Here is a 22,369-nt window from a genome sequence, read left to right on the forward strand (position 1 = left end):
TCTGTTCAGTATGTGTTTAAACTGGGGCAAATTCCTTGCTCACTTACACTTGGAGCTATGAGATTTGCAGATGGTGTGAATAACCAGAGAATGCAACCAGTATTTTTATAAACCTTTGGTTTTATTAGGTGGATAACGCTCACAAGTACACTTCTATTAACAGAAAAAAGCATGGCTAGGGCAGTGACAGAACAAAACAAACTTCCTGGAATTTTCTGCAATATGAAATCACAGGGAAAGCTTCCCTAAGTCAGAAGACAGTTCAATATGATGCTTTTTATTTTTCTTCTGATATAGCTTTACAAATAAACTGATAACTTTTTTTTTTTCCTTGGAGTTCCTAAGTAAATATGAAATTATCCTTATTATCTTTTTATGAAGCTATGTGCAACGTTAGTATTTACTAATAGAAATACATTTCTCATCTGTGTAAGATCAGCACATGTTTTGAAAATGCTATTCATTTAGCTTTGTGACTAGAGGCTCATCATTCTTTGGTATGGGCTGTTTATTGTGTGACCTTTGGAGAGATGGGGTCGCTGATGTTCACATGTATACATGCTTTGTAGTCTTAATTGCCAGCCTGGAACAAATTAGATTGGATAACTGAAAGATACTGAGCGGTTTATAAAATACACCCATTTACAAAGGTGAAATGACGGCAATTTATGTGGCAAAGTGACTTGACTGCTCTCTATAACATTGTTTTACTCCAAATGCCCTACCCTGTCAATCTGCTGATAAGTGTGGCTATTTCAGAGGTGAAACAGACCTTGAGCATACCCAGATGCTGTTCCAAAGCATCCTGCAGCTCCAGTCAGCTGATATACAGGAAGCAAGTAGCTGTACAGCATCCAGCTGAAAAGTAAATGAGTAGAAGATTGTTTTTCTAGAGCATGGCCAGAGCACTGCTTCTCATGTGAAAGCACTGTGAAACACTTCGTGGAGGCAAGCAGTTATTTATTTGGGTTTTGTAGAGAAAAATGGCAACTCCAGCTACATGTATTAGGGTATTAAACAGGTACACAATTGAAAGAGGAAAATGTTTCCTAATGAATTATGTAAACCATGGTGCAGCAAAACCCCGCCTTACTTTCAGTAATACAGTATACCTCATTGCAGTTACATAGTGTGCTGTGAGCAACTGCCAATCTTAAGAAGCTAATGCTTTGTGTCCATTGTTTCTCATTTGCAGCTTTAGAATTAGGACACACAGAATTGTGAGATGAAAAAAACAAAACAAACAAACAAAAAAAAACCCCAACCACAAAAACCTATACTCTCAAAAATCTTTGGGTGTTTCTTTATATTCCTTCTAACTGTGAGCCTGCCTAAGGTTATGCTTTTGAGCTTTTCACTGTGTTTGAGAAATAAGAATGTGCTTTTTTCATAACTTAAAATAGATATCTTCATGTCATCACCTCATTTCTATTTGTGGATTTAACCAAATATAAACTATTATGAAACTTTTATAAAATAAAATAAAATGTTAAGAATTGAGAAGGATTTATTTTTGTCAGCCTCCTTCCAGAGAGACACCGAAGCTTTTACTGAAGAACCTTTCCTCCAATTCTGTGTGCTTGATACCAGACCTCAGTCTGTTTCTTGAAGGTGTAGCAAGGATGTATTTTAACATTGTCATAACTTGTAGGCATCCCAAGTCTGTGAGATTATTGTATTACAGCTACTGGTTCTAGGAAAACAATGTACTTAATAATGTCAGATTTGTTTCAGTGTGCTTAGATATAAAGCAAGCATAACAGAAAATAAATTATGTGCCAGCATATAACCTCTGTGTTCAGTGAATCTTTAGAGGCTTTCATGGACTTCTGAAAGGGGTCCATCTTATGATTTCAGTAATCAGGTACCTCGAGTTGTAGTCTCAGACATGTTTCCTGACAGCATGAGCTGGATATTGTACTGGCTGTCATGTCATTATTATCTCAAGCTCCTGCTTCCTGTTACTACCAAAACGAAGAGCATAAAACATCGACCTCCCACCCCGAAATTTGAATGCATCCCTACATTTACAACAGAAAAAAATCTGCTACCATTGTTCATGATTAAAAACATTTGTCACTCACAGCGTGTAACAGTTTTCTGTGATAAAGCATCATCTGTAGGTACCAGTGCAGTGAGACAAAGGGGGATGCACATGATCCCCAGGTAGATCAGTGGCACTGCTGTGAACAGAGGCAGCTCACTTACCTGTTACAGGGCCCTCCTTCCTCCTTTCTGTCAATGCTGTCAGTGCTGATGCTGATACCCAAAAAACAAATATAAGGGCATACAATTGACTTGCGTGGTGGTGAACAGTTGGCCCAGCTTGAGAATATGAAGACCTGATCAAGAAGTATTAAATATAGAGGTGTTGTAAGCCTTATTCTTCACAATTGTACTGCAATCTTCTCAGTTTCTGCTGTTTGCTGTTTTATCTTAATCATCAGTTGCAGATCTAATTCCTAGCTTAAAAGATACTACATCCATGGGGAGAAATGCTTCACTTCTAATAATGTTTTGTAGTTCCCTTTGTGGTTTGTTCTGGCACTTTGGTTTTTCATAGTTGAATAAATTGAGTTCTGTAGAGTTCTCTTGTAAAATGTCACACTGTTGATTTTAAATGAGCTTCAGTGTGATGACTGCAGCATTAGAGTGGGATGTGGAGTAATGCTTAGGCTTGTGGATTGTAGCTCTACATTTTATTCTTGAGCCAATTGCCAGATTATTATATGAATCATGGATAGGTAATTTTCAGGATACCTGCTCCTGCATTCCATATCTGTAAAATTAATATGTTTTACCTATACAGCAAGTCGGTTTTGTCACCCAGGCAGTTATTTGTTTAACAGCTAAGCCAACTGCCCAACTGCTACCTTGTACTTCCATAATCTTTTTATTGAGAACAAATATTTTAATGAGTTGTATGTAAATTGTCTAAGGAGAAATAATTGCTTTTAACATGTATATATGTAGTCCCTGTCATAGTGAGCTTTCATTCTTTGGATGAAGCAAAAAAAATATTACTAGAAGATAATAATGAAGTTAAGAATGTGCTTTGAGATCTTTGAATTAAATATGCTGAGGGTTATTAAAGCTGTTTTCTTTCCCAGAAAACATTATCAAACATTATTATTTTTATGGGCACTTTTCTCTGCTGAACTTTAAAAGCAGACAGTAATTACCAGTGCATCTGAATCCATCAGTTAATGGATGAAGTGAAAGGACATGAACAAAAGGCTTGTCTTCATTAATGGAGGTCTGATGTAAAGGTTCTAAAACATTCAGAAATGGCATATTTTGATGGTTAGTTTACCTGTGAGCAGTTTGCTTGATAATGAGTAGTGGCTTAATAATAATTAAGCTGATACTAATTCAGAATTAATATCTGAAGTAGGTTTTAACAACTAATAAAAAGAGGCTGTTGCATATGTGTTAAACCTGGAATAGTGTATCAGATGCATTTCTTGTGTTTTAGGCAGCTAATGACTTTTTCTGTCAAATCTGCAGATGCATTTGTTTGTGAATTTTTTTTGTCATTTGGAAGTGTGAGAAAAATTGTATCTGATACAAGGGGAGAAGTTTGGAGAAGTTTCAACAATGCTGAAAAAGTTATACATACAATTTTACAGAATAACAGATTAATGAGTTATAGGTATCAGATGTAGAAGTATCAAATGTTTTGTTTTAAACTCATTAGTTCTTAAAGGAGTGTATTAGGGAAGCTAGCTTCCCGTATTTCCTCTGGAAAGGGGTGAAGGAAGACAATGTATCTCCCTAGTCCCTAAAGAAAAATTAAGCATTTGAATTAACATTCATTATCATATTTGAAAAAATTGTTTTTCAGATAATCGCCTTTGATGAACTTCGGACAGACTTCAAAAGCCCAATAGATCAGTGCAACCCAGTCCATGCTGTGAGTACAACCAGGAGCTTGCTAAGCAACAGCCACTAAAGAATGGGAGATGCACTAACATGTCAGAGAAAGTATGGGTAGAAATTAATGTAGCGTCTGTTGTGAAGTCAGCTGTAATTTGGAAAATTGATTTATTGGGCCAGTCTTAGGAGACCAGAGAGTGATTCTTCAGACTAGTAGATTTCCTTTTTCCTGAAGGAAGCAGGAAAAGAATTTGGAATTTCAAAAACTGCAAGATATATAAAGTGATGCTAATGCTTTCTCTTCATCTTTTTATTCTGTTGCTCAAGTTTTCCTTTTTGAAATAATTTGCTTTCTCTGCCTTCAGCATGGGATGACCACCTTCACCCATACTGCCATACTCATCCAAGAGTCAAAAGCTTGAAAGGATTTGATGTGCATTCCTAGACCTCTCTGTCCCATGGCAGTGCCCTAAATTCTCCTGTGCTTTAAGAGTAAATAACACATTCTGCTGCATCTGCTATGGAAAAGGTTAAATATAACCCTGGGACCATAAACTCAGTTTTGCTTAATGAACAAAATGCAACCCAGATTTAAGCATGTGGAAATTCCTCTGTTCATTAAAACTGTAATCTGGGGTGTTTTAGCTGACTACAGTTAAAAATGTATCCGATTTTTACCACCAGAACTGAGAGCAGAACTTGGCTCCCTGCTTTCTCACTGGGAATTAAAATCATTATGACAGGTGCTGAATTTTATCTCTACAGAGTATCAAGTTACTGAATTGCCTACAAATGATAAGCAGATTCAGTAGCTAGTACCTTGGCATTTGTCATAGTTGGACTCAGGATTGACAATTAAACCAGCAACAACAATGCCATCAATCCCCTCCGCCTCCCACCCAGGTAGGGAAGGAGAGAATGAAGGAGAGAGACTCTCTGGATTGAAAACTAAACTAGACACATTTTATTAAATACTAATGACAAGAGAAAAAATATGTACAAATGTGTTCAGGAATATGCAAAACCCTATTGACTCTCCCCACCCCCAGCAACTCCCATGGTACCTCCTGAGCTGTGAGCAGTTCTGAAATGGCCCAGAGCTGCTGGAGAGAGCAGCAGAGCAGACAGGAGCTGAGGGGAGAGTTGTGAGGGTCAGGAATGCACAGGCCTGGGGATCAACAGTGATGGAGAGATGGAGTCTTCCCTGGATTCCAGTCATAGATGGAAGAGAAGAGAAGAGAAGAGAAGAGAAGAGAAGAGAAGAGAAGAGAAGAGAAGAGAAGAGAAGAGAAGAGAAGAGAAGAGAAGAGAAGAGAAGAGAAGAGAAGAGAAGAGAAGAGAAGAGAAGAGAAGAGAAGAGAAGAGAAGAGAAGAGAAGAGAAGAGAAGAGAAGAGAAGAGAAGAGAAGAGAAGAGAAGAGAAGAGAAGAGAAGAGAAGAGAAGAGAAGAGAAGAGAAGAGAAGAGAAGAGAAGAGCAATGCCATCAATCCCCTCCGCCTCCCACCCAGGTAGGGAAGGAGAGAATGAAGGAGAGAGACTCTCTGGATTGAAAACTAAACTAGACACATTTTATTAAATACTAATGACAAGAGAAAAAATATGTACAAATGTGTTCAGGAATATGCAAAACCCTATTGACTCTCCCCACCCCCAGCAACTCCCATGGTACCTCCTGAGCTGTGAGCAGTTCTGAAATGGCCCAGAGCTGCTGGAGAGAGCAGCAGAGCAGACAGGAGCTGAGGGGAGAGTTGTGAGGGTCAGGAATGCACAGGCCTGGGGATCAACAGTGATGGAGAGATGGAGTCTTCCCTGGATTCCAGTCATAGATGGAAGAGAAGAGAAGAGAAGAGAAGAGAAGAGAAGAGAAGAGAAGAGAAGAGAAGAGAAGAGAAGAGAAGAGAAGAGAAGAGAAGAGAAGAGAAGAGAAGAGAAGAGAAGAGAAGAGAAGAGAAGAGAAGAGAAGAGAAGAGAAGAGAAGAGAAGGAGAAGAAGGAGGAAGGGGCTTGACTCCCTTGATCCCTGACTTTATACTGAGAGCAATGTAGATATTATGGGATGGATTACTCTTTGACCAGGTTTGCCCACTGCCTAGTCAGCTCCTCTCTAAGGGATGGTTGCAGATATCACTCTCCTGGTCCTGTAGTATCCAAAGCAGAGCAAACTGTCCTTGGTGTCTTGACAGTAACATAAACATTCCAGCGTCATCAATCCACTAGCTGAAAAACTTGTGTGCTTAAAAGAGTTCACTAAAGGAAAAAAAAAATCAGTAAAAAGAAAATTGCCTTCATTCTGGCTCCAACCAGGACAGCATTTAACTGTGTTTCATAACTCAGCAGATGATTTGCAGTATTGCTTAGACCACTGATGATTTAAAGCATAATCTTTACACAAACCTTTTAATAAGACTTGTTTACTGTTCACTAACACAAAAGCAAAGAATGAGAATGAAGAAATCCTATAGAGAACTTAAATTAAAATAATCTGATTTCAAATTTACTGAAAGTAATCTGATTTTTAATTCGCTTTACCTGGTTTTAATTCCCATCTTGAGAACTTCACACAAGAAGCATATTTATATGTACCTACTTCCAGTAATTTGTTCCCTTTGTAAAATTTGTAAGATGCTCCATGGACACAATTCCCTTTCATTTTAAAATGGTAATGGGATTGGTTTCCAGGATAAAAAAAGTTATTAAGTCCCTGTTCCAGCCATATTAAGTGTTGTAATAAAAAAATTAATCATAGAGTTTTCAGTAAAACACAGCAAAGTAGTCTGTGGTGAGTTGAAATATTTGATTCTTCTATGAAATCTTCTGTCATAACTCAAGCAATAATCTCAGATTACTTTCTTCGGCACAGTGTACATATTGATGCCTTTTATAGTGACATAAAAGAGGGTTTTAGATGGTATTTCTGGTTTCTTCTCTCTTAGGTCATATGTATTTTAGTTTTTTTTCCTCTTCATAGTAGTTGGTGTCAATATTTGATTTATTTGGTGGGGTAGTTTTCTTTATTGCATTATAAGAGTGTCTGATGTTTACTCATGTATCTTCCACAATGTTTTCAAGGCAGAGAGTAGAGTCTTTTTTGACAAGAGAAGGCTGAATTAGGGAGAAATCTGAGGCAAAAAAAAAATGGCAGTAGTGAAAATTTAATTCAAATTTCCTGATACACTCTATTGCCTACAATTCAAAGATGGACTTCTGCCTTCTTCAAGGCAACCTGCAGTTAGGCATGTGTCTTCTAAAGGGAATTATGAGAATTATCTTGCCCTCCCCACTTACCTCCTACGAAAGACAAAATAAACTTTCTGCAGCTTCACAGACACATCCACATATGTCCATTGTCATGTTTACAGTTATGCATCTGAAATTTTCCAGATCTCTTTTAGATTATAAACAACAGAGAGACTCACCATATTTATCTGGTACCTGTCAAGCTTCCACTATCTTAATGTCTCTCCAGAATTATCCTTTTTTAAAACATGGCTTAAACTTGGGGACAAGAAAGGAAGACAGACACTTCTTTGGAGAATACAAATAAAACTCAAACTTGGAGAAAACAGAAAACATTTAAAAACGAAAAAGCTTAGGGAGAATTGGCTTTCGTATTGGTATATTATGCTACCTATTTAAAAAAGGTCATTGATCAGAATATTTTTTTTCTCATGTCTAAATGAAAGTGTTACCAGTTAGTCTCCTATGGAAACACAGCCACTTTGCCTTCTGCAGTGTAACCTACAGTAGAATCTTTCACAGTAACTCCAGTGATGGATGTATGCAGAGTGAAATCTGATTTTACCTAGTGCATTTCTCATTATGAGCCATTTAAAAGGAGACCTGTCTTTGACGTGTCTTCTTTCTGTGAATCAAGCTTAAAGCATCTTTTGAGTCACAGTGCTTAACTATAGTGGCTTCCAGTATTTATGAATGCACCTGTTGTTTAAAGTGGCATTTCTAGGATATTACAGATATTATTCACAAATGGGTTTATTTCTAAAATGTTGCTCAGGCACCCTCTTAATGATAGAGGAAGGGCTGCGATATCAACTCTGCAGTTATTTTTCCCATTAAGAATTATCTTGAAGCCAGAGGATGGGTCCCAGGTTGGAACCTGGTCTTTTCTAACCTTAACCATTCTACGATTCTACCTGAAAATGCAAGACCAAGTCTCAGTGGTATAGATTTGCAACACTGGATGGAGCCCTGTATGCTGACTTAAAGGAAGTTGCTGTTTCTCTCTGAAGGACAACACAGACTTGAATCCCCAGTTTATATTGTTACACCCAGTAATAGATGAAAAAATAACTTATTGGGACTTTGAAATGTGTAAATCGTATGGCTCCCAAGCAGTAGGTAAGAAGTGAACACTATTGTTTCAGATTCATAATGTTCCCTGCAGCCATTAGTTATAACCTTGACCCATTGAAATTGTAATATAGTGTCTTTAATTCATAAAGAATTAATAAATTAACCAGTTAATCTCCTACCTTTTCCCCACTTTTTCTTGACAGAGAGAGCGACTGAGAAATATTGAGCGTATTTGCTTTCTCCTGCGAAAGGTGAGCATAAATTAGCCTAGAATTTGCGACGTTTGGGAGAATTAAAGCCATTAAGTAATGATGTGCATTAATTTGCTCTTTGAATGATCCCCACACTCCATCGATGAAAGGCTGAATTTTACTGCAGAAGTGGAAGTCAGGATGACCTTGTAATGACAGATTAAGACCAATTATAAGATGACATAATAGAGGATTTATGGATAAGAAGTAAACTTCAGAATAGATCGTTCACTTTGGAACATGCTTTTCAAAGGTGGTGAATAATTTTGCAGTTGCAGCTTGAGGTGCTTTTATAGCCCTATCAACTGATGATATTCTTGTACTACAGGCTTTAGACATACCTTTTTTGTTTCTGAACAGCAGCTTACTGTTTGATAAACTAAGCATTTTATTAGCTACATATTTAATGTTTACATTTTTTAGTTGTCTGAGTGGAAAAGCTGATACATAATAGTTAAAAGAGCTCACAGAAGGAAAAGAAAAAATCAGTAAAAGGAAAATTGGCTTCATCCTGGCTCAAAGCAGGACAGAGGTTTTGGTAAAGTCATTGGTAAAACTGTTGGTTTGAGGTGATCCAAAGGCATAACTGTGACTTCATGACAAATCTAAAGTGTCATTCATTCTCTGATCAGTCCAAACCTGAGCCATATGGGTTTGGCACCATTATGACTGTGACTGTCAGGAATCACATTCAACTATTTATTTAGCCTGTTTATGACACTAGGGGTATGAAAAGAAAAGGAAAAAAAAAAGTATCACCAATAGCTTTCCATTTTATCAGATAGAGAGCCAGCCAATTTCAAGCTGTGGCCCAGTTCCTTTGACATAAAGCAACTGGTGAGTGGAAATGTATTAATATCTGTGAGCTTCATGGGAATGCCTTGCCTGTGTAAGTGTTTATTTTATTGAACCTCAGCCTCACTGAGAACAGCAAAATGGAGCAATTTGGCTAATTACAGGCTGTGTATTCACTAGCTTGCTTCTGGTTAACTTAAACATTTTGTTAATTCAGCCTCTTCTTCCAAGTTCTTTTGGGGACACATTTGTTTTAATTGAGAGATTATGTGCAAGAAAAGGAAGGCACAATAACTAGAGGTTTGTAGTCTTCAAATTTGACAAATAGTAAAAATAGCTTTAGTTTTTGTAGTATAAAGGACTTGCTATTGGGGAAAATTCTGGAAAAACACTAAAGAGTGCCACCTGTATAGATACAGGAAAACAGCAGTTAGGATTATTTCAGCAACCACTACACAAATCCCTCATTATAACAGTGTGTGGCTTTAGGTCTGTCTTTCTGTGAAACAAAAAAATCTGTTTTTCTATGTCTTGAAGTCAGATAATTCTTTTTAAGGGCTTTGAGAACAGAGGTATCTTGCTATTTATGACATTAGAACTGAACGCTTAAGATCTGCTATAAATCTTTATTTTTTTTAAAAGAGGCTATAGGTGGGCTATAAAAATATGTTCAATTTCATTATAACGTGGCTTTACAAGGGGTTCTTGACAAGTATTAAACGAGCATACAATATCTCATACAAATCTGACCCCACTGGGCAGACTTCTTAAGCATGGAGTTTTGGTTTCATCTCCAAAATACTTGTAGAAGATTGCTAAGAAATTGTGACCAGGTGTGTGATATGTCACCAGAGAGTATATAACTTATTTAATTTTTCCAAAATAGAATGGAGGATACAGTTGTTCTTGCAGCCAGGCATTTTCTGACATTTGGTTTGGGTAAAATGTTTCTATATCATTAAAATAAGTAGGGATCATGTGAAGTAGATGTATATGGTGTTGGCACGTGTACATGCGTGTACACATAGGTCCATGTCTGTATGGTGCTATAGAATTAGATCAGCCCCAGTTTTCTGGTCAGTGGAGAACAATTGCTTATGTATAAAGAAGCTGTGAACTTTGTGTAGCCGTGGTCAAATCCCTTATCTCCTGAAGTGAATGAGAGGAAGGACTTATTTTCTGAAGCTAGCACGAAGTAAGCTTCTCTCAGGGTACAGGTATCTCATTTCATTCAGAGGTGTGTTTTGGGGGCTTTATAGAATATATAAGGGTTCATGTATGCGCTCGCTAAACTATTGAATGTTGTACAAGTGATTCATACAGAGCATACCCTAGTTTTGGCGAATGCTGTGCAGTTTGTATCTGTGCTTTTTTGCTAAATTGCCTAAATCAGGGTACTGTTTTGTGATGTACTGCAGTGCTGTACAGAGAAACACAAGCATTGTGTCTTGAGCCAGCAGAAGCAGTACAGCACACAACAGGACAGACTTCTTGGGCTTGTCAGCCCTGCTGAGGATTGGGGCAGGTGAGGTGTGCCATATAGGGCTGCCATGTTTCTGTGATCAAATCTTTTGGTGGGGTTATAAAAAGATATTCGGCTAATGAGGACAGCAATATTATATAATTGAAATTGCAGTTGTATTTCAAGAAATCTACATACCTGATTGATTCCTGTTGGAAATACTTATTTTAGCCCTAAGGACAATTAGGAATTTCCTAGATTAAAATGTGGTCTGATTCACTGATCAACCACTTTAATATAATTACTTTTCCTTTGAGGAAATTTAAGTTAAATTGTGGTTAGGTTATGCATAATATTTTTTTAATTAATCTGATAAATCCTTACTAAGGAGGATAGTTGGCTTGAGCTTGCTTCCTGCTCAATGAACATATTTCAGACTTCAGTTTGCTAATGCCAAGCACTGCATCCTGGGCTGCATCAAAAGAACTATGGCCAGCAGGGCCAGGGAGGTGACTCTGCCCCTCTGCTCTGCTCTGGTCAGACCCCACATAGAATACTGTGTACAGTTCTGGTGCCCTCAGCACGAGAAAGATATAGACCTGTTGGAAAGGGCCCAGAGAAGGGCACCAAGATGATCAAAGGGCTGGAGCAGCTCTGCTATGGAGACAGGCTGAGAGAGTTGGGGCTGTTCAGCCTAGAGAAGAGAAGGCTCCGGGGAGACTTTATAGCACCTTCCAGTACTTTAGGGGGCCCTACAGGAAAGCTGGGGAGGGGCTTTTCATCAGACAAAACAGTGATAGGACAAGGGGTAATGGTTTTAAACTGGGAGAGGAGAGATTTAGGTTAGATATTAGGAAGAGATTCTTCACTATAAGGGTGGTGAAGAACTGGAATGGGTTGCCCAGAGGGGTTGTTGATGGCCCATCCCTGGAGGTTTTTAAGGCCAGGTTGGACAAGGTTTTGTGCAACCAGATCTAGTGGTAGAGGTCCCTGCTCATGGCAGGGGTGTTGGAACTTGATGATCTTTAAGGGCAGTTCCAACCTTAATGATTCTATGATTCTAAATATGGGAAATCAGCATTTAAAAAAACTAGCCTCATCTTTCCTAGTTTATCCTTATTCATCTGACAGATTTTTTTCCCCTACATGTTTTGGATGAAGGAGACTGACCAATGTGCACTAGTGTAATTGTCATATGAAATAATTTTTGCACTTGGACCTTGTTAGGTTCCAGACCTTGACCTACCAGTAGCTCCTATCATTTTCTGCATGCAGCAGCTACAATGAACATGTCCCTTTGGAGAGTGTTAGGCATCAAAGTAGCTGATTTCAATTGACTGATCACATTCTTTTCTTCTTGAAAAATTTGCTGGTTATTATGATGATCACTCCTTCCATTGTTCTGCCTCATAGTTACTGGCAAGCCCAAGATAATGTGATTTTAAGTGTGTGTTTCTGGATATGTCAGTTTATTGCTTCATCATGGATTTAGGGATTTATAGATGTGTGGCATTCTTTTAGCCAGTCTGCAGGCTGATAATCATTAGCAGAGAACTTCTGTAAGCCTATATTTAGCATGGTTCATTAAAACACTTAATGTAAGGTTATATAAGCAAATTACCAAATGTGATGTATAATCACAAGGGTATTTTTTAAGTGGTATGTATCCATCTGTACATAAGAAGGAATCATACTTTCTTCTTCGGGTTGAAAAACTTCATAGGCAGGAACTACAGCAATATGAATGGGAATAGCAGCAATAGGTTTTTTTTACCTTTTGTAGTGCTATACATTTTCTTACCTCAGTAAAGATGTTTTAGTTCCTCATTTAGTCAGAGTTGACAGAAAAACAATGTTGTGGCATAGAGACAGTAGAGGGTAAGTCTGCAGGGTAAATACATACTAGGTTTGTAGGCAACATTTGGCCTTTGAAGTTTAGTCTTGCATTATCTGAGAGGAAAGCAGAATTTTTAGTCCAGTCAAAAGGTATTTTTGGATTTTGGATACAGCAAATTGTAGGAAAACAGCAAATTGTAGCAAAACCTTGTAGGACAAAGAGGCTGTTGTATCCAGCATTCTGATAAACTGCTGCTGTCACAAAGGGAACAAAAAAATGGCACTCTGTGACATTTTTCCTGTTAACAGTGATATTACAATGATGAAGCACATGAACTTTGTCCACTCTCAATAAAGAACAGAGAGTTCATCGTTGTTACTGGTTTCTCAGTACATGATGTATTTCTTGATGTACCTAATGCTCTGTCTTTTCATACCTCATCAATATGATGAAAGTGCTGAGTTTTGACTAATACAGGCAGCAGAAAAACTGTTAGGAGACCCTTCCTACTGAGTGATTGGAACCATAAACCCTAATTAAGAGACAATCTGGGTAACAACTGAAGAATTAATATAGAATTATGTATATAGAAAATCTACTGCAGGTACCCACGTAGTTTATTCAGTACTTTGTCCCCCCTGTGACTTAGTGCAAGACAGAAGTTGTACATATGCAGGAATTGCTGTGTATAATATGATTTAAGTAAATACTATGTATTTTTAAAATGATTTTTAGAATCTCAAATGCTTTTTATTTTTCTTCTCAATCTTTGCACAGAGGTTCAGTGGTCCAAAACAGTTGGTTTATATAAAAAAGGTTTCTAAACATCCCTGGAATTAGGAAGGGGTTGACTTCGAGTAGGACCTTCATGCATATCAAGACTGAACTACAACAAAAGAAGCCATAATAGCCCTCTGCAGCCTCTTGCTGTCTTGACCCCTAATTCCTACCCCTAAGCTTTCGACTTGCTCATGGCTATTCTTTAGGGACAACTCTTCACACTCTACCCACTTCTTTACATAGAGAGCAACACCTCCACCCCTTCTTCCTCTCCTGCCCCTTCTGAACAGCAGTAGCCATCAATAGCCACATTCCAGCTGTGGGACTCATCCCACCAAGTTTCTGTAATTGCCACTATGTCATAGCTTTCCTGTAGCATGGAAACTTCCAGCTCCTCCTGTTTGTTGCCCAGGCTGCGTGCACTGGTGTAGAGGCTCTTCAGCTGGGCTGCTGGACGTGTCACGTTCTTAGAGGGACAACTTTTTATCCCCCAAGGCATTTAATGGATGCTACCCTGCTGTCCCCTATTACCTCAGGAGCCCCTGACTCATCTCTGTAACACTTTGCCTGTGCTGCAGTGTCCACAGTGTGTCTCAGGGCAACAGGTTGAAGGCCCTGCTATCAACCCATCCTTCCAACCCTGGTGTGTCTTCCTGCTACTTGTCACAGACAATCTTGATATTACCCCTCTCCCCCTCTGCATCTAGTTTTAAAGCCCTGTTAATCAGCCTTGCAACTCTTGGGCTTCTGCCTTTGACCTGGTAGGGTTGGGATACAGAAGCCTCTTGATCCTGAGAGCTCTCTTATGGGTGCTCCCATTTCTGTTTCAAGGAGGGCAGAGCCTGGCTCCACCAGTCTCTCTCCTGTTCAGCCTCCCTAATGCTCCTCAACCTTTTGACCTCTTCATGCAGCTCTGCCACCAGGCTGAGCAGGTTGTCCACCTGTTCACAGCAGATGCAGCAGTTTTCATAACTGCCAGTTGTTGCCAGTGCAAGGCTCAAACTTCTGGACAGACCTGAGCAGCTGCATGTTTCCATGGGAGTTCTATCTGGATTGCTGTATCCATTCTGATGAGTGTAGAGGTCACTGCCTTCTGCTGGGCAGAGTCTATGAATCACAGAATCACAGAATCCTAGGGGTTGGAAGGGACCTCCAAAGATCATTGAGTCGAACCCCCCTGCCAGAGCAGGATCAAAAAAAACCCAACAAAAACAAACCCAAAAACCTAGGGCAGATCAATTGGAAAGGCATCCAGGCAGGTCTTGAATGTCTCCAAAGAAGGAGACTGCACAACCTCTCTGGGGAGCCTGTCCCAGTGCTCAGTAACCCCCACAGTAAAGAAGTTCTTCCTCACGTTGAGGTGAAACTTCCTGTGCTCGAGTTTGAATCCATTGCCCCTCATCCTATCACAGGGCACAAGTGAAAAGAGGTTGTTCCTGCCTTCTTGATGCCCAGTCCTCATGTATTTATAGATATTAATTAGATCCCCCCTCAGTCTTCTCCTCTCTAGACTGAAAAGCCCCAGGTCTCAGCCTTTCCTCATGAGACAGGTGTTCCAGTCCCTTAATCATCCTTGTAGCTTCCATTGGACTCTCTTAATTAGATCCCTGGAGAGCCCAGAACTGGACACAATACTCCAAGTGAGGTCTCACCAGGGTTGAGTAGAGGGGAAGCAGAACCTCCCTCGATAGGCTGGACACACCCCTCTTAATGCACCCCAAGATACCATTGGCCTTTTTGGCCACAGGGGCATATTGTTGTCCCATAGAGAACTTGTCTACCAGGACTCCAAGGTCCTTCTCCACAGAGCTGCTCTCTAGCAGATCACCTCCTAACCTGTACTGGTGCATTTTGTTGTTCCTTCCCAGGTGCAGGACTCTGCACTTGCTCTTGTTTAATCTCATTAGGTTCCTCTTTGCCCAGCTCTCCAGCCTGTCCAGATCTCACTGAATGGCTGCACAGCCTTCAGGTGAACCAGCCAACCCTCCCAGGTTCATGTCATCAGCAGACTTGCTGAGAAGACACTCTGTCCCATCATGAAGGTCACTGATAAAGATGTCCAGCAGGACTGAACCCAGCACTGGTCCCTGAGGGACTCCACTAGTTACAGGTCTCTGGCTGGACTCTGCACTGATTGCCACTCTTTGGGCTGAGCTCACCCATTCAGGGAGAAAGTCACTGCTTCACTCCTCATTTGGTTATGACCGAATATGTCTGAATTAGGATAGAAACACCCAGTGAGACTCAGGAGAAACCACAAAGGTCAAATTCTGAGTAATGAGGGGAAGAAATACAGGATTTTGATTAGGCAATTCAGCACGTGCCTTTGTAAACACTTCTCTTGTGCTAGTAACAGAAAAATCACAATTTTCTTCCCTTTGGGTCTGGCCATTGCTGGGAGAGGACTGCATCATGGAGGAAGATGGTTGGCATCATATGAAAAAGCTTCACATTTTAAAGATGTCTTCATTAAATTCAAAAGGATGGTTTCAGGATGTTCTACGTGCCTTCTTTCTGGAAGAAAATATAATACAGGAGCAAATCTGCTTTTGTTGTGATTAGGTGGATAATTTGCTACCTCACGTTTTGTTACTGCTTGAATTTTGCAGTCTTTTTCATTTCCTTAGTTGGATACTTGGATTTTTAAAGGCCCTATTGTGCTTCAGCCAGAGATTCCCTTCAGCACGTCTTGGCTCTCCTTTTCCATTATGTTTTCATTAGTGTTTCTTTTACATCAGTGCTTCCAGACTCAAGTAAAGAATGAAACCTTATTGTGCCAGGTACTACAAATAACACATTATAATAAATATGAAGAGCATTTGCTTACACTCACAAGACATGTATGCAACAAGAAAGGAACAGTTGCACAGCTGATCTCACAGAATCATTAAGCCATTGACCACCACTCTCTGGGTGTGGCCACCCAGCCAATTTCTTATCCACTGAGTGGTCCATCTGTCAAATCCATGCCTTGTCAGTTTGGAGACCAGGATGTCATGTGCAACAGTGTCAAACGCCTTGCACAAACCCAGGTAGATGACGTCAGTTGCTCTGCCACCATCCACCATCTCTGTAGCCTTGTTGTAGAAGGTCACCAGATTGGTTAGGCATGACTTGCCTTTAGTGAAGCCATATTGACTGTCACCAATCACCTCTTTATTTTCCATGTGCCTTAGCAGACTTTCCAGGAGGATCTGCTCCATGACCTTTCCAGGCACAGAGGTGAGAGTGACTGGCCTGTAGTTCCCTGGGTCTTGCTTTTTCCCCTTTTTAAAAACAGGGGCCATGTTCCCTTTTTTCCAATCAGCAGAAACCTCACCAGACCACCATGACCTCTCAGATATGATGGACAGAGGCTTAGCAACTGCATCCACCAGGTCCCTCAGGACCCATGGGTGAATCCCATCAGGTTCAATAGATTTATGCACCTTCAGGTTCTTTAGATGGTCATGAACTTGCTCTACTCCTACAGTGGGGTAATTCACTCTCCCAGTCTCTGTTTTCACCTGTCATTGCCATTGTGTTGAGGCTGGAGCACTTGCCAGAGAAGACTGAAGCAAAGAAGTCACTGAGGACCTCAGCCTTCTCAATATCCTGTGTTGCTACCTCACCTGTTTCCTTCAGGAGAGGGCCTACATTTTCCTTGGCTGTCCTTTTCTCCCCAGCATACCTAAAGAACCTTTTCTTACTATTCTTAACATCCTGGTGAGATTTAATTCTAGCAGGGATTTGGCTCTCCTAACCTGATCCCTTGCTGCTTGGACAACCTCTCTGTAATCCTCCCAGGATACCCTTCCACCCCCTGTGTGCTTCCTTCTCAAGTTTGAGCTTTTCTAGGATCTGATTATAGAAATCTTGTTTTCAGACACCTTACTTTCCTCATTAACATGCATAATTTGAATCTTTTAACTGAAGTTGGAAAAGTTTGCTGGTTTTGAGGGGTCTGATGGTTCATTGAGTTAACAACTGCATGCAGTCCTTAATCTCTACAGCAGCTGTTCAAATCCAGCCCAGTCTGGAGTCAGACTCAAGCTACTGTAGTCTGATTGATGACTGTTTGGAATAAAATCTTGTATTTTATGCTTAGAGACCTGTGGTACTTCCTCTACAGAAATACTAATCAAGATATAGACAATATGAGATAGATCCCTCTTAACATCATCATATGAGCTACTCACCCCTGCTATACATATGCATACATAATTAGGTCCTCAGCTACCTCAAAAAAACCAAACATCTAGAGTTTGCATGCGGGCCCTGGGATAAAGGATATTGCTGTTTCTACAGAATTAATTAGATGTACAGATTTTGTAGGATGTAAGCTTGCCATGCTGTATGGATTCTGTCAGTTAGGACTTGGACTGTCAATAGAATATCTTTCATAAAACTGAACATATTTAAGTTCTCTTTTGTTTGAAGTGACGTAGGACTTTCTTACGTACATTAGACCCTGAGCATGAGGGAGAGATGAAGCTGTGTACTCAGTTAAATAAGTACTCAGTACTTATTTAAAAGATACTGCTAAACTGCTGTTAGATGAGAAAGCCAGCTTTCTTCTGGGCTTCAGAGTGGCTATGACAAGATAATTTCTTATTAGGAATGAGTAACTTCTTATGCTCTAATGATAAAATTCGAAGTTAGCTAAAAATGTATTAACATACAATTTTTAGTTCATGGAAGTAATGAATTATGGATGAGTTATTTTTAGACAATTTTGGTACAGCATCTCTTGTTAGTCAAAAGAGGCATGAGATAAATCTGAAATCTGCTGTTCAAGGACAGCTGGGATGTCCTCCGGTTGTACAAGTTAAAAAAAGAAAAAAAAAAAAAAAGAAAGTGTATCTTGACAAGGGGGGTGGGGATATGGGAAAAACAAGTGAAATATTTTAAATTGACGTGTTATACACTTGCACTAGCTGTGTTGGCTTAATTGTTTTCTGCAGGTTGCCTATAAGAGTATGAAGTTAACACCTGTGATTCACAGTTGACAGACATATTGTTTACATTCAAAAACATGAGGAACATAATGATTTTCTCTGATTCTTGCAACAAATTTGCTGTATTGAGAAAACTTAGACATTGTGCATTGTGCCAGCGCTATTTTTAGTCAAATTTAGAAGTTTCTCAATTCAGCACTTTTCAAAACTTAGAACATAGCAACTATTATTTTTAGCAATCATTAAGGATAATAAAAAGATAATTTTCTTGCTGTGCCTACCCAGGTGTTCAAAGCAGGGGTAGATCGTAAGGGGAAAAGTTACAAAACTATTCCAAGCCTTAGAGCGAAGAGTTCAAACTTCTGACTTAGTCACAGTTTGGTCTCCCTTTTACTCCAGGGTGGAAGTAAGTTTCCCCAGTGTGATGCCTGATGGAAATGGAAATCTTTTTTAAGGGATACATATATTTATTCATAATATTATTACTGGTGAAAAGATTTGTGTATAAAACTACTTCAGGGTAACTAATGGTATTTTGCTGTTAATCTCATCTTTTAACTGTCCATACAATAATCAAAGTAGCAAAGTATTAGCCTGTAATAGACAACCTCTTGCTTTACAATTAAGTGTCTTCCAATCCAGTTCTGGAGGATATGTAAACATATGGCCTTGCAGTATCAGAACATCACAAGTAACAGTAGAGTAAGGCTGAAGATGCAGTAAAAATGTATATGAGTAACTGTTGCTTGTAATGTACTCCAGAGAGCAGTGTACTTCTCAGCTTCTTGGGCTAATGTAATTTATGCATCTGTTCCCCAGCTGTGCTCAAGACATTGCCAAAATTTGACTTGCTAATAGACTGTATTTGCTCTCATTTGGCATTTAAATAAAAAGTAAGAAATTTGAGGTTAAATCAAATGTAACTGTTACATTTATTTAGTAGAATGTTCATTGGGTGTTTTAAGTCAGGATCAGATCCTATAAAGTCTCTATGCAATTACAAAAAGCAACAGAATACCTAAAGATAGAGTGCAATAATTTTACATCATGCCTGTTATATGGATGAAAACTGCTTCTGCTGGGAGGTAAACGTGCTACCTTGCATTTAGATGCTGATGTTTTCAATAAAGCTGTTTGAATAGCAGAGCAGGGATTGTCTTTACTATGTCTACACTGTACCAAATCTGCTTTTGCAGATTGACAGCATTTACACATCAGGTATGGAAACAGCCCTTTAGTAAACACTTAGTTTTCAGCATTTATGAAACTTCCAGTCTAAGGCAGATGCCCATGAGAAGGCCTGAAGGCCCTTCCTGTGCTGTGCAGATGGTTAGTCTCTTTAGGGTGTGTATGACATATCAAAATGGTAGAAGCAGCTTTTTCAAAACAGGCTCCTCCAATATAGAAGTGAAGCTTCAGTAACAGCTTTATTATTTCCTTTCTGAATGCAACAGTAATGAAACTGTCTTCTTTAAGAGCTCTTCTACAGGCACTTATTTAGTCTCACAATGCTTCTGTGAGGGAGGCAGTAATATAATATACATTTTGTAGACAGAAATCTGCAACACTAGTTAATAGAGTATATGATTTGTCTTGTGCCTCTCAACAAGCCCCTGGAGTATAGCCATGGTTAGAACCTGGACAAACCTGCACTATGTCTTGTGCTTACTGCTTCTAGCCAAGCTGCCTGTCAACTGAAGTGTGTCCAGGGACAGGGACACACAGGAGATTTGCAGAGATGGGTTATTTTCTGAAAAACTGCTTAGGTGACTAAAATCAAAGAGGTGTTTCACTGACGTGTTATTTCTGTTCCTGTCTTTTTAGCTGGTGTTGCCGGAGTACTCTATCCATTGTCTTTTCTGCATCATGTTTCTGTGTGCTCAGGAGTGGCTCACGCTGGGTTTAAATGTTCCTTTGCTTTTTTATCACTTCTGGAGGTAAGCCAGTGTTGACTGCTTGTTGGTCTTATTTGTCATCTCAGGACACGAGAAGATTGTATGAACTATGAAGTGCAGTGATAGGAATATAGCTGAATATCTTGTGCCTAGAAGCTTGTGCCTAGAAGCAGCTGAAGCCTACATTTCCAGAGAAAAAGTAAATAATTTTCAGGAAATAAGTTTCATAAAACACATAATAATATAAATGTGGCTTTCAGTTAATAACTTAGATACATATTCCCAAGGGTGTGAGGATGTATTCAATACAACAGAATGAAAACTTGGAAATTAAATGGGCTGGAATCTGAACGTAGAACTTGGTGAGGCTTTAAATATTTCACAGGTAAGGAATGGTACTGCAGTTCATATTTGAAAGATCTTGGGCCTATTCATTCAGCTCTAGCAAGGAAACCTTTCCATCTGAGTTGTAAAATAGGGACTGGGCAAGTTGTCAGAATTTTGCTTCTCATCTTCTTTGACAGCTTTATGCTTTTTGTTTGCATTAAAAATAACTTGTGTCTTGCTGTACAGTAAGGCATTTCTGATCTCAAGAGACACTAAGAGTAGGGATTGCAGTAGATGAAGAGCTACTGTCTTCATCCTGCCCATGTGAAAAAATGAGGAGTGTTTCCATTCTGGATCTCTTCTGTGTGCTTATATTCACTGAGGGGCTTTCAGAGATGGTTGTGTAAGACCTGTTGTTGAGCAGTGTTAATGTTTTCTGAACAGGCAGTGCAGCTGCTACTGCTGCATCTTCCTTGGCTCTCCAGTGGAGGATCAGCATTCTGTTGCCTCTGAATGCAACCAAGAGACCTCAGTTTTTGTTTTTGACAGTCATTTCACATTTCCACAATGTTTGTAAAAGCTGAGATGAATTTGGTCTGTTAGGGTCTTTTTGTGTTACAAGATACACATGGCAGCAGATAGCTCCTGTTGTCAAGTAGCTTGAAGAGTAGTTCTGTAAAGAAGGGAAATCCATTATCTCAACCAGAAACTAAGAAGTTATTTATTAGCTTTTTTACACTATTTTCTGCAAAATGTGGATAGTAATGCAGAGTCATATGGGAAAGTGTATTATACAGATGTTAGAGTCACAGTATAATTCTCAGAAAGCTAAATGAAGTGAAGCTATGAGTGCTTTTCTCCCTATTGGCTGGATGCAATAGAAATAATAATATTATTACTAAGGGTTAACAACCAAAGTCTGACAGTGATACTGGTTTTAGAAGTTAAAAAAAAATAAATTTAAATATTGTATTTTATGTCCAAGATAAAAATTCTAAGAGTCTAAATAATTATGTCAGCCTTTGGAGAGAACTTTTTTTTCTTTGCTTTCATGGTTCTCTATATGCTTTGCTGTAATTACTCCATAATTTCTGCTGTTTTAATCATAGGTTTGAGTTCATTAGTTCTGGCCAAAACCATGGGAAGATACTGTGTAATATCTTAATCCCAAGGAAGATAATTAAGCAGGGATTCACCTGTGGTCTCTGTAAAAGAATTCACAGTGTTGTTAGAGATTGCAAGTGGATGTGACTAACACTGGAAAGGAAGAGGGGAAGAAGGCAAGGTTATTACAAGAACATTTACTTTTAACAGTTGCTGCTGGTCACTTTATGGACGTTTTATATCTATCTGTCTATATGCAGACACAGCTATCTTTAGTGGTTATATTACTATTTGAAAGCAGCAATTAATACTTTATCTGATTCATGCTGATCTTAAAGCAGTTCATTAACTTTGCTGAGGACATCTTTTGTTGTTTGCTTTTGCCCTTTACTTCAAAGTAGCAGACAAAAGCTTCTCTGCCAAAACACTTCTTTTGTCAAGATTTTCTCAAATATCCAATCATTGCTATGAATAATTTGAAATTTCTTCTATGCTAGAAGGAAAATATTTTCCCATTAAAATTATTTGGATTATAAATGTTTGAGCAGTGCTATGTGTAGAAAACATTTGTCAGTCAGCTCTTATATTACTCCATATTGACTTTTTTCCTTTTCAGAGTGGGAAGAACTGAGCTATCAGTTGGTTGAGACTGTCAGCTTTCATCATGTCTGAAATCAGTTGTGTAAAGCCCAAAAACCCTTCCTCCATCCTGTGATTGCAAGATGCCACGTATTGTCACTCACAATATATAAATTATTAGTGAGTAAGCTAGAAATAAATATATAGGAAGCAGGA

The 22,369-nt window shown here is 39.1% G+C and overlaps 1 protein-coding gene across 1 annotated transcript in view; it reads left to right on the forward strand.

Moving 5' to 3' along the window:
* The first annotated feature begins 3,287 nt into the window (after positions 1-3,287).
* The window catches only part of CNIH3 (cornichon family AMPA receptor auxiliary protein 3), a 22,959-nt gene continuing 3,877 nt past the window's right edge, over positions 3,288-22,369 (forward strand). Inside the window, exons 1-4 of the mRNA XM_009994814.1 lie at positions 3,288-3,303; positions 3,798-3,913; positions 8,390-8,437; positions 20,073-20,185. Of these exons, the coding sequence (XP_009993116.1) occupies positions 3,288-3,303; positions 3,798-3,913; positions 8,390-8,437; positions 20,073-20,185 (293 nt within the window). The remainder of the gene's footprint in view (positions 3,304-3,797; positions 3,914-8,389; positions 8,438-20,072; positions 20,186-22,369) is intronic.

The sequence above is a fragment of the Chaetura pelagica genome, unplaced genomic scaffold (genome assembly GCF_000747805.2).
Source record: "Chaetura pelagica isolate M959 unplaced genomic scaffold, ChaPel_1.0 scaffold2, whole genome shotgun sequence".
Lineage (NCBI taxonomy): Eukaryota > Metazoa > Chordata > Aves > Apodiformes > Apodidae > Chaetura > Chaetura pelagica.